General features: G+C 38.9%; 1 protein-coding gene across 1 annotated transcript in view; it reads left to right on the forward strand.

Moving 5' to 3' along the window:
* The window catches only part of EREG (epiregulin), a 28,087-nt gene that overhangs the window by 8,042 nt on the left and 6,170 nt on the right, over window positions 1-13,875 (forward strand). Inside the window, exon 2 of the mRNA XM_032633538.1 lies at window positions 12,800-12,886. Coding sequence (XP_032489429.1) covers window positions 12,800-12,886 — 87 coding nt within the window. The remainder of the gene's footprint in view (window positions 1-12,799; window positions 12,887-13,875) is intronic.

Raw genomic sequence — 13,875 nt, forward strand, 5'->3', positions numbered from 1 at the left:
GAGGAATTTGGAGCTGTATATGAAAATTTTAATAAGGAAATAAAGGTTGTCAATCTCGCTTTTTTTCTGGAGTTGCAATGAGGCGAATTCCCCTAACTCACTCTACCTGTGCAGGATGTGACAGTTCAATTATTATTTCGACACGCCTTATCTTAACGGGTTGGGAAACCTAATGAAATGCATACTATGCGTAGTTGCAACAACTATGCATAGTCGTCCAACTTCAAGGACACAGGTGGAAACTGGATCTGTGGTTTCTACCAAAACTGTACGAAGAACGACGTGCTAGAAGGTTCTCAGTAAATAATGTGGCTTTGCTATCTTTGTTTTGAAGTCTCCGTGAAAAGAATGAATTTACAAAGGTGACAGTCTTCCTAAAGTTAGAAATTAACCTAGAGATCAAAAAAAACCGCTTTTGGGCTTCCCTGGTGGCGCAGTGGTTGAGAGTCCGCCTGCCGATGCAGGGGACACGGGTTCGTGCCCCGGTCCGGGAAGATCCCACATGCCGCGGAGCGGCTGGGCCCGTGAGCCATGGCCGCTGAGCCTGCGCGTCCGGAGCCTGTCCTCCGCAACGGGAGAGGCCACAACAGTGAGAGGCCCGCGTAACGCATAAAAAAAAAAAAAAAAAAAAACCGCTTTTTTTTTCCACCTCTAAGGTTGCTCTGAACAATGCAAGTAAGTGTCTGTTCTGGGCCACTCATTGAATATGCTAATTTGAGACAGCCTCTGAATAACCTGGTTACTACCTACCTAGCATATGTGTCCTGTGTGTTTTTGTTGCCATAAAAGTGCTTAACTCATTTATTGCATTACTTAATTATAGTTCACCTATTTCATCAGCTGCCAAGCCCATTTCCAAATGAGCTAGGTCAGTTTCTGTTTTCCCAGTTTGTTTAGATATTTCCCTGCCACTAGAAAGTTCCTGTTTGAAGTTCTATATCATATCTCTGTACTTTATTCAGGTATGCAAGTTCAATAGTCTTATTCCAAAGCACAAGGCAAGGCCACCAGTTACTTGTGAAACTTCCATTTCCCCCCCAAACAAAAGATTACCTAGAAATACTTTTCCCAAATGTCTAGCCTTCAAAAGAAGGAAAGTTATTTTAGATTTCAGCAAACATTTTATTTTCGCTTTTTTTTGTGGAATTCACATGTATTTATATCTGTGGAAAAAATACAGACACTTTCATTTCCATCCTCTGTCTCCAACACATGCAGATTTAAATTGCTACATACACCCCACAATCATTTGGTTACCTTTACATTTTATAAATATTTGATATTGATGTTCTTGCTTTATATATGGGGAAACTGTTACTCGGTGTCCCATAGAAAAGCAAAGCTACGCTGAAAAAGTTCGCACCCGGGTTTGCTGGCACTTTTATCTTACTCAACGTTAAGTAAAAGGGTTGAGATACCTCAAACTAGATAATGCATTCTAAATAATATATAATTTTAGAGTTAAATTATCATTTCTTTTTTTTTTTTTTTTTTTTTTTTTTTTGTGGTACGCGGGCCTCTCACTGCTGTGGCCTCTCCCGTTGTGGAGCACAGGCTCGGGACACGCAGGCTCAGCGGCCATGGCTCTCTTGCCTAGCCGCTCCGCGGCATGTGGGATCCTCCCGGACCGGGGCACACACCTGTGTCCCCTGCATCGGCAGGCGGACTCTCAACCACTTGCACCACCAGGGAAGCCCTAAATTATCATTTCTAATCTTTGACTGTTGCAGGATGAAGAGGAGAAATTTTTCTCTCGAGTTCTGCAATTAACGTTTAGGGGCTCTTGATCTAAAAGTCAGACATGTTCATTGATACCCAAACGGGCTTTTGAGCGTGTTCCTGAATGACAGATCCGAGACAACTGATGTCCACTTCATTGCACAATGACAGAGAATTGAGCAGAATAAACATTCTTTCTTGAAACCTGAGAAGCGTGGATCTCAATGAGGCAATGGCTCACCTCAGATCTTTTCCTGTGACCCTGAGAGTTTATGAGCTGCCTGGTGCTGGCACAACCTGAGATGACACATCATAGGTAGAAACAGGATGACAGGCCTCTCCGGTCTGGGTTTTGGTCTAGGTATTCTAGCTGCCTTCCGCATCATCTTGCCACATGAACAACTTGGGCAATTGGGGTGTGTGTTTCAGCACTGAGGCCCAAATCCAGGAGCTGGGAAGGGAGCTAACAGTTACCAAATGCCTCCTGTGAGCCAACCATGTCGTGTGTTAGGTGTTCTCCACGTTATCATCTCCTTTGCTCCTTAAAACACTATAGGAGGTAGGTATGATTAGACCAGTTTGACAAATGAAGAAACTGAGGCTCAGTGAATCAGGTACCTTACAAGGATTTAGAGATGGCAAATGTCAAGGTCACTCTGGAGCAATGTGTAAAGAGCCAGAGGTTCTCAGAGTTATCAGAAGCATAATAAAAGTAACAGGTTCTAATAGAGAAGTTCCACAGTAGTCTGGGGACTGCCCCAGGGCTTAGAATCTGTTATGGGGACTGGTATTTGTGCAAAAATGGTACTTCATGGTACCACTCAAAATCAAGCACAGAAAAGATACAATTATTTCCTTAAGCTCAGCTGAAATATGTTAAATTTTTACTTAACCTACTTCAGCATTTTTAATACCCAGGAAATGACTTTTATTATGAAGCCATCATTGACATCAGTTGACTGAGGCCTTTGTTCCTATTTTTATACTTTCCTAGATGTATAGTAAGTAAAGAAATCAAGGAGAAGGAAACCCACATCCTTTTTGCTCCCTGGATCATTCACAATATTGTGAATTGAATGTAGTATTGATAAAGGGTCAAGTTGGAATCTACAGCACACTTCTATTAACAGTGAGGAAATAGACATAGTTCTTTGGTTAAAAAAAAGTGTAATATTCACATAATCACTTTGGAAAAATTGAATTTGAATGTCTTCTGTTCATTTTTGCCCAAGAATCTCCCATTTCCTGGTTAATAATCACCCAGGAGATGCAAATGTCAAAGGAATCCTTTTTAAAAAGACTGTAAATTAAGGTGTGGCTGGGCTTCCCTGGTGGCGCAGTGGTTGGGAGTCCGCCTGCCAATGCAGGGGACACAGTTTCGTGCCCCGGTCCGGGAAGATCCCACATGCCGCGGAGCGGCTGGGCCCGTGAGCCATGGCCGCTGAGCCTGCGCGTCCGGAGCCTGTGCTCCGCAACGGGAGAGGCCACAACAGTGAGAGGCCTGCGTACCAAAAAAAAAAAAAAAAAAAAAAAAAAAATTAAGGTGTGGCTTCCTCATCTGTCAGTCTTCGCCCTGAATATAGGCCTATGCAAATTGTCTAATTCATTTGGCTGTAACTACTGTTGAGAACATTCCTTCAGAAGACAATAGGAAGACTCCCTAGAGCTGTAATAGGAGAGGTCCTCAAGGAGAAGCACCCTGAAAACCATTGCCTTGGTATGGCAATTATGGAACCTTTGGAAAAATGAAGTAATGCGACAGACTCAGTGTCCTCTGGCAATGCAGTTTATGTAAGAGTGCCTGTCTGGTTATAGGGCAAATAAAGCTTCAGTGATATTCTAGGTTAAAGTAATGATTTAATTAACTAGAATTATATTTATAACACACAAGACAACTTGATAATTGCCCAGAAAAAAATGTTAACCCTTAATTACTTAGGTCAAAAATCCTGAATTTTAAATTTGAGGCTTGAAAGTGAGTTAAATACAAATCTTCTTGAAAGTCCTCAGGATAAGGGGAAAAGCCTCTCTTCCTCATATATATGTATAAATATATATGTGTGTGTATATATATATATATATACACACACATATATGTATATGTTTATATATACACACACGCACACGTATGTGTGTCAAACTGTATATTTTTTTAAACGTTTTTATTGGAGTATAATTGCTTAACAATGGTGTGTTAGTCAAACTGTATAGTTTTGAATCAAGAGACATAGTATATAGAATATAGGTTTCACACCCCAGTTCTTTTATTTCATACTTTTGGAAGGATTTATTCCTCTTTGAGCCTCAGTTTTGTCATCTGTAAAATGGAGATCATAATAACTATGTCATCAGGTTATTATATACGGCCATTATAAATATCATAATATTAAAATACTAAAAAACACTTTTGAAATTAGAGCTATCAGTAGCAGAAAGTGCTTTTTTAGAAAAATGCCTCATTTGATCTTTATAATAACTCCTTTTTAGCCAGGAAAAGTGTTACTATTCCCAGTTTACAAATGAGAAAGCAGACTTAAAAAGAAGTGAGTTACCCAGAGTGTAAGTCTCCATTTATGAATATGCTGTATCGTCTACTGTGGATGCTCCCAACTCACTCTTCACTTTCGGTGAAAGTTCTCCCCATCCTTTAAGACTGAAGAGAAGTATCAAGCCTTCTCTGATAGCCCCTTTCATCTTTCCCTCACCACTGGGAAATAAATGTGCAGTCTTCCCCCCACCCCTTTGCATCCCTCTGAATCCTTCGGTCCTGCCCTTTTCATGTCACCCTGTAAGTGTGTATCTGGCCCTGTCTCTCCTAACTGGTGCTGTACTTATCTTTTATCATTCACATTGTAACAGACTTACGTTAATCACTCAGTAAATGTTGTTGGATGGGTGATTAGAATGGTACTTTATTTAGAGTTCTCAGCACTATGTTTTGACTCAACCAGCTGTTCTTTGAAAACGTGCTTGAGAAGCAAAATATTATGGCTGAGCAATAGTTTTTGAAAATTCAGTTCTATTTAATAATAAAGTTGAATACCTTTTCTTCCCTATTTTTCCCATTTCTATCTTTAATATAGTCTGTATTCACTGATGGTATGCCTAACAAAATTTAAGTATATCACAGGGTGTGTGTACGTGTGTGTGTGTGTGTGTGTGTGTGTGAGAGAGAGAGAGAGAGAGAGAGAGGGAGAGAGAGAGAGAAAGAGAGAGGTTGGGCAGTGATGGATAGTCAGTAAGAAAAAGAAAAGTGTTGTTTTAGAAATGAATGGAACCTTAGAGTAATCTAATCTAAATTCCATCTCCGCCTCCACTCCACCCCAAGCCTAGGTGACATTTTCAGAGATAAGGAAACCTAGCTTCAGAGGGATAAAGTTAGTATCTGAGCTAGAACTGTGTTCCATACCTCACGGGTCTACTGCAGGGTTTTTCAGCCTTGGGTCTATTTACATTACAGACTGGATAATTCTTTGTTGTGGACTGTCCTATGCATTGCAGGGTGTTTAGCAGCAATCCTGGTGTCTACCCACTAGATGTCAGTAGCACCCCACCCACCCTGAGTTGTGACAAACAAAAATGTCTCCAGACATTGCTCCGTGTCCCTGGTTAACAAAATTACTCCAGGGTGAGAAGCATTAGCTAATGTGTTTTCCATTGCTATAACACATTGCCACTCATAATTCACAGTTTGGATAATCAGTGCTTGAGTTACCAAGACAAATAAAATTCATATTAATGGTAAGCTGGATGCAAATATAAAACCATATTCTAGTATAAAACCATAATCTATAAAACCAATTCTAGTGTTAAAAAAATCAACAGCAATTTTTATTGCTGATTTTAACACTATTTTCCCTGAATAATGATGAATCTTATTTATGATGGAGTCACTCATACTTTCTTCAATCATTGCATTGCTGACCACCCCATGCCTCCTTTATCTATCTATCTATTTTTTTAACATCTTTATTGGGGTATAATTGCTTTACAATGGTGTGTTAGTTTCTGCTTTATAACAAAGTGAATCAGTTATACATATACATATGTTCCCATATCTCTTCCCTCTTGCGTCTCCCTCCCTCCCACCCTCCCTATCCCACCCCTCCAGGCGGTCACAAAGCACCGAGCTGATCTCCCTGTGCTATGCGGCTGCTTCCCACTAGCTATCTACCTTACTTTAGGTAGTGTATATATGTCCATGCCTCTCTCTCGCTTTGTCACAGCTTACCCTTCCCCCTCCCCATATCCTCAAGTCCGTTCTCTAGTAGTTCTGTGTCTTTATTCCTGTCTTACCCCTAGGTTCTTCATGACATTTTTTCCCTTAAATTCCATATATATGTGTTAGCATACGGTATTTGTCTTTCTCTTTCTGACTTACTTCACTCTGTATGACAGACTCTAGGTCTATCCACCTCATTACAAATAGCTCAATTTCGTTTCTTTTTATGGCTGAGTAATATTCCATTGTATATATGTGCCACATCTTTATCCATTCATCCGATGATGGGCACTTAGGTTGTCTCCATCTCCGGGCTATTGTAAATAGAGCTGCAATGAACATTTTGGTACATGACTCTTTGAATTATGGTTTTCTCAGGGTATATGCCCAGGAGTGGGATTGCTGGGTCATATGGTAGTTCTATTTGTAGTTTTTTAAGGAACCTCCATACTGTTCTCCATAGTGGCTGTACCAATTCACATTCCCACCAGCAGTGCAAGAGTGTTCCCTTTTCTCCACACCCTCTCGAGCATTTATTGTTTTTAGATTTTTTGATCATGGCCATTCTGACTGGGGTGAGATGATATCTCATTGTAGTTTTGGTTTACATTTCTCTAATGATTAATGATGTTGAGCATTCTTTCATGTGTTTGTTGGCAGTCTGTATATCTCCATGCCTCCTTTTGTAACTCTGCTCTCTTGGCTCCCGCAAGACTGAACTTCCTTTTTTCCCCAAATTCCTTGGCCATTTCTATCCACTCCTTATCACCTATTTCCCGAAGTTCATTATTTTCCATTGCGTACTATTTCCCGTGGAACATTTGAATGACTCCTGTGCCTTTAAAGGTGATATTTCCTCATATGATTTTCAAATAGACTCCACCAACTCCATTCTTATTGTTTTACTCCAGATGTGTTTTCCCAACTGCCTCATAAATATAAATAGGTGATATATGAACTAAAAACTCAAATTCCTTCTCTCATTATGCCCTCCTCATGTCTACTATCTGCAGATGCCACCACAAACCTGCTGTCCTGCTTATGTTATCGCCTCTTTTAATGGCACCACCTTCCTTGGTATTTTCTGGCCAGAAACTTGGTGTCATCTATGAATTCTCTCTTTCTCTCGCCACCACCTGGAGTCTAGCCTCATTAACTCTAGCTAGAACAGGAGCTATGTCCTTTGCGTCAGTTTTCCTTTCAGCAGCTCGTTCAGTATCTTGCATATAGAAAAATCTCAGTAGATATTTATTGAACAAATATTCTTAGAGACATGTAGTTACTAAAAGTAAGTATAAGAGAGCTAAGCTGCTCTCCTTTCCCATTTATCAAGTATAATTAAGCCATTCCCACCCTACGATCATACAACAGATGAACTTGTGCTTCTCACGAAAGTTGGAGTCTCCACTGTTAACCAAAAAACTATATATTTTCACAAAATAAAGTTTCTTAGCACCTTCCATTATGCTAGGTGCATTACATAGATTCTCGAAATGAAGTGTAATTAAGGCTTTTAAAATTATCTTTTATATACTCATTTTCTCCTCTTTTTTGATGCTTACTGATTAAAACTCTATCCTTTTGCAAATTCGTTTTTGGCAATAGGCTTCTATAAAGAATGAATGATATGATAGACAATATGCTTCTAAAAATGTCGTTAAGTTTTCAAAGCTGTAGTACACAATATGACCATAATGAAAAAAAGGCAAATGACAAACGCTTATAATCTAAACTGTTGCTCCTTTAGAAGATTTTTTTGAGACAATAATGTAATAGTCATTTAAATTTCTGAATTGGATCAATAGGGATAGTGTGAGAAGCATGATGGAAGGGAGTGAAGACAGAAAAGGTTCTAAAAAGACCTTCCTGTGTAACATTATCTTAAAGAAAAAAAATACAGTTTCAATAGATCATTTGAAATAATACGATAGAGATGAATCTTTGGTTTTAGGAGGGGCAAGTTCCATATTTAGAGCTTTTAGTCACAAAATTCCAAAACACCCAAATTAGTACAAAGTGTATCCTTTATACAATAGTTGATACGATTTCTCCTGCATTATGAGAGCATTAAGTATAGTATTGTATGATCACTAAAATATATGAGCACTTTGAAGTATGATTTAGAAATTACTACCGAAATTGAAGAGTTTACTTTAATGTCTCTGAACTGAAAAACATGGCGTATTAAATCTTTTCTTGACACTTGACAAGAAAGATCTTATGGCTATATTTGAAACTCAAACTTAAAGACTTATTTGTAACCCATTATTACATCAACCTCTGGTTTCACCCTGTTATCCTGTTTTTATCTCAAATAGTTGTTGGCTTTTACTTTAATGAAGCTTAGTGATAAGGTTAATGTTGAAAAACTGTAGGAAGAAAATGATTGCTGGTAGGAAGCAAGATTTGTGATATATAGATATATATTATGATGTATATGTATACACACACACATATATATATATATATATTCTATTCTCTGAAAACGTAGGCTGTTACTAGAAAGTACTGACAATAGTTATTTTCAGTGTCTGATGTGATAGTTTACAGTTATTTTAATGAAGTGAAGCAGGACTTTATCTAATAGTGGATTTGAGACAAAAAGGCATCTGGAAGTGGTAAAGGCATATTCACTCCTTGAAAGTATACAAGACCTAACAAGCCTACTATGTTACAGACAAATCCTAAAATTACAGACTGCCCTGGAAGAAGGTAGAAAACTAACAGTCCATAAATAGGTAGGCATGTGACCACAGCAGAAGTGTGAACAAAGCAGATTTTGCTGCCTGTTTTGCGGTTGGGCAAATACTATGATTCATTATGAATTTGCTGTTCCAGTCTAAATAGCCTAAAAGGTGAAATTGGGAAAATAAGGTGCATTCTTTTCATTCTGTAACCTATCTCATTTTATTTCGGGTCGTTTTTATTTGCTTGATTGTTATTCAGGAAAGCCATTTTATCTCCGAGGATTGCAGTTGATTATTGAGGAATAGGCTTGGTCAGCCAGTCACCAAATCTCAGCCTCCTTCGAGATGGCCCCTCAGTGTGGCCATAAGGAAGCAAGGACAAAAGAAACCATATACAATAAAAAGGGTGCTTTCTACATCTGGCATTCCTCCTGACTATCAGGCAAGCACTTCTTACTTAGTGCTCCCCGCACTGGGGTGATGGTACTCCACCGCTCCCAAGCGCTGTCCCCAGTATCGTGTAAGGTGTAGGCTCGGCCCTGACCCACGGAGTAGAGGTGATATGTGTGCTGTGAGTCACCGGTGTCACTTCCTGCTGGCACATTTGAGGTTTCATGGAAACAAATCTGTGAAAGATGAAGGTAGAGAGATGAACAGGTGAGCTTTACATTACTGAAACCCATCTGGAAATTTGACAGGAATAATGGCCTCCAAAGGGAGTTTTGTTTTCATAACATTATTGAAACAGAAGTTCCAATGGCCAGTTTTGAGTTTACAGATTATCATTTAGCACGGAATTCCTCTGTATCTTAGTTACCAATGTAGAGCTTGCTACCAGATCTGTTTTCTGACACACTGACCCTGTCTAACATCTTTAATATCACAGGGAATTATTTTCTTAGCAGGGACCCATGGTCAAGATTGAAAACTCAAATATAAGATTTGCATTTGAATTACAGAGAGATCATTATGTTCAAATAACACTAAAGTCATGAACAACTGAAAGATTAAGGAAATATATGGATAGGACGTTAGCATCTATTCCTTCCCTGTATGACTGTAATGAGTAGTGATATATAAGGGTGACAGGGTGCTGGATATCAAAATTCTCCATGGGTGGACTTTTTCAATCTTTTGATAATTCCCACTTACTCCTCTACCCGATTTTGCAAAGCCCTGGGCCAGAGGTGAGGTTGAGAAAAACCTGAGGACCACTGCTTTTAGGCAATAGAGCTTTGCAGCTGGACACACGATTTAGAACCAATTTTGATAGTTTATTGACTACGTGCATCTATGATGGAACTGTAGTGTAAACACTTTCATTTGAGAATAGCATTTAAAACTATTTACAATTCCATCTGTAAAATACCCAAATGTTGGATTAATGTACCAAGTCTCACAGAAACCATCCTCAGCGATGGACTATGTCCAAGAGAGTGTCATAGGTTAGGACAGCCCAGTTTTTGTGGAGGCACACCCTGCCCTGAATATTCTTTAATTCACAAAGGCAAATATTTCACTTATGGCGTGACTAACTGGAACAAAGTTTCCAACAGTGGAAAAACAAACAATACAAAAAATCTTTGAGAAAAAAAAAAGCCTAATAAACAACACCTCAAAGCAATTAGCTGGATTCTATAATAGTCGCAGGTTGCATTTGTAAGCAATTCTGAACAGGAAAGGCTAGTATCTGATTTCTGGAAAGGATGAAGAAATGATCCTTTGCAAAGAGAGAGATGTGCATTTGCACAATGGCCCTTTTGCAGTGGGAGAATCGGTAATATCTCCTCCCATTAGTTGAAGAAGTATGGAGGCATAGGAGTGTCAGGGATATAAAAACACACATCTAGAACTCCACTTTGTGTTGAGCAGACTGTATAAATTAAAGGGGGTAATTCTTCAACAGTGAAAGTGTATGGCAAAACTATATCGAGAAGTAGAACAAAATTGGCTTGGATGAGAATCTAGCTAATTCACCCTAGAAAGCTATGTGGACAAAGTTATCCTTTTCCATCTCTGTTCAACTGACAATGGAATCCAAACTTTAGCCACTTTTTTGTCATTTAAGAAAGAAGCTTTTTGGGCTTCCCTGGTGGCTCAGTGGTTGATAGTCCGCCTGCTGATGCGGGGGATACGGGTTCGTGCCCCGGTCCGGGAAGATCCCACATGCCGCGAAGCGGCTGGGCCCGTGAGCCATGGCCGCTGAGCCTGCGCGTCCGGAGCCTGTGCTCTGCAACGGGAGAGGCCACAACAGTGAGAGGCCCGCGTACCGCAAAAAAAAAAAAAAAAAAAAAGAAAGCAAGAAGCTTTTTGTTTCCCAATAAGAGCAATTGAAACGTCATTTATATTGTAGGAGAACTATGGAGTGGGGAGGAGATAGTTCTAAACTTTTCAAAAGATATTTTCAAATCACTGAAAGGTTATGAGGCTTGATGTCCAAAGATGGACTCCTAACTCTTATCTTCTATGGTCACTAGATAATTGGTCTTGGACCAGACATGTAATTTAACACTGCGGTTGTTTGGGGCTAATAACTACTTCACAGGATTGTTATGTGTCAAGTTTGAAACGTTAAGAAATTGCAAATTCTAATGCTTATGTGTAGTTTAGTTTTTAATTTCAGTTTTCCCCAAATCATATGCAATTTGCTTAACATATACATACTCCTCTGATTGTGAAAAAATAAAATAAAATTCTCTATTACATGGATTAATTATCCTTTAAAATACCAAAGTACAGAGAGATTTATAACATTGTTATAGACCAGTAGAGGGCACTATCCACATATACTACTGCTAAAACCAGAGGCTAGATATTGAGTGGCATGGAACATTCATGAGTCGCTGGTATGTTAGATGTTTCAGAAAAATATAATTTCATTTAATTCTCCCCAAAACTCATAAACTAGGGAAAATGGAGATCCAGAGAATTTAATTAATTTGTCCAAAATTACATAGCTCAAGTTTTCTCCCAGATTGCCTTTCCACGTACTTTGTTGCCTCCCTATGGGGTTAAATACTCTGCTTCAGTTACATTTATCTGAGTTTGTTCCCTGTGATGTCCATTATACTCGAGTATTATTGCCTGTTGCCAGATTCTGTAATGCAGCCCAACAAGAACATTGCTATGTACTCTTGGGAAAGTTACTTAACTCACTTTTCTCATATGTCTAATGGGGAGAACAGTAGTATCTTCTTCAAAGAGTCAGTGCGTGGATTAAATTAGATAGTATAGGTAAGGAGGGTAGAACCATGCCCACATACAGTACGTGGGCAAGAAATGTTAACTGCTACCTACTACTCTCACCATCACGAGTAATGTTTCTTATATAACGGTTACTCATATAGCCTGGAAGAGTGAAGAGCAACTACATGACTCCTAAGAAGAGCAGAACTCTCTTCAGTCAACATCCGTGCAATTAAAAGGATTCTCTAATTCTTACTATGCAATTCAGAAAACTGCTTGAATCATTCTGGTGCCTGTTTCCCAACATTTATCTTTTCAGTGGAGAAACACCATGAAACGCCTTGTTTAAACTCTTACTGGGCTGACAGAAACTGGATTCTTGGGCCCAGTGTGGTTCATCTAGCATGTGTGTTCCTTTCCATATTAGATAAGATACATTCCGACTTTACTTAGATTACATTTTATTCATTAAAATGGATTTTAATGTGTAATGCAAAGAGTAACTTAGGTACTTAAATCAACAAGTGATGTATCTTAGGTTGAGAGTCCTGTTTAGTTGTGACCATAAATAGGAGCTGAGTTTTATTTGAAGCCTTCTTTGTGATAGTTTCTACCTTGGAGCATTGCTCTGAACACATCATGAAGTAAAACTGTGGAAATTTCCCAATTTTCCAATGGCTAAGCTTCTTAAGAAATCAATCTTTAAAATCAGGTCTTTGAAAAGGTTACTGTGAAATGTTTAGAGTAGGTCAAATCTGTAACTCTGAATGTAATGCCAGGGCTTTTACCCTTGGACAGAAGAGCTGGGGGTTCATTTATTTTCAATGATATGGCTGTTTCCATGAATTTTTTTTTTATGGTTTCAATGGATCAAATTCTTGAAATAATTAAAAGAACTTTATAAATACTGTAATTATGTGGAAATCTGATTAAGGTTTCTTTCCTTGAAGCATTAGTTATATATTTGATTTTTCTCCATAAATAGGTTTCCATCTTCTACAAGCAGTTCTCAGTACAACTGTGATTCCTTCATGTATCCCAGGAGAGTCTGAAGATAACTGCACAGCTTTAGGTAAGCCCAGCTTTGTCAATGTTGCATCAAAGAATTATACATTCTTAACAGAAATGTAACTCAAAGACTATAAATATGTGATAGTGGAAAAAAAAGAGGGGGAAATAGCTGCTGTATTAACAAAAGAACCCAGTGAACTAGGGATCTGGAAAAATTATATAAAGGAGTAACTGGAGGCAGAGGGACTGAGCACCTAGTTATATATATAAAGATTTGATCTTAAAGAGATAGAGAACAAAGAAAATCAGATTCCCTTTGGTCATTTCAGAGCGTCGCTGAGAAACCATTGTGAGGAGTTGGATCCCAGGCAAAACAGGAAAATTTAAACTTTTTACACAGTAGACAGTCAATATATTTTGTTGTTATTTTTTGTAAAAGGAGCAGATGATGTCTTTTATTTTGAGTTACAGCATTCATTCAGAAAAATCTACGGAGTACTTAATACATGCTAAACACCGTGCTTAGGCATAGAGTTACAAAGATAAGTGGTGCAGGCTTCCCTGGTGGTGCAGTGGTTGAGAATCTGCCTGCCAATTCAGGGAACACAGGTTCGAGCCCTGGTCTGGGAAGATCCCACGTGCCGCGGAGCAACTGGGCCAGTGAGCCACAATTACTGAGCCTGCGTGTCTGGAGCCTGTGCTCTGCAACAAGAGAGGCCGCGATAATGAGAGGCCCGCGCACCGGGATGAAGAGTGGCCCCCGCTTGCCACAACTAGAGAAAGCCCACGCACAGAAACGAAGACCAGACAGAGCCATAAATAAATTTAAAAAAATATATATTAAAAAAAAAAAGTGGTGCATGGTCTTATCTTTGGGGCCCAGAGTACTCTGAATGTGGTTCAAGAGAGATCTGCTTTATAGCTGATTCATTTCGTTGTACAGCAGAAACTAACACAGCACTGTAATGCAACTATACTCCAGTAAAAAAAAAAAATTAAAAATAAAAGAAATAAAATTTAAAAAATAAAATTAAAGTAATAGCACCTAGG

This window comes from Phocoena sinus, chromosome 5 (genome assembly GCF_008692025.1).
Source record: "Phocoena sinus isolate mPhoSin1 chromosome 5, mPhoSin1.pri, whole genome shotgun sequence".
In the NCBI taxonomy this organism is placed as follows: Eukaryota; Metazoa; Chordata; class Mammalia; order Artiodactyla; family Phocoenidae; genus Phocoena; species Phocoena sinus.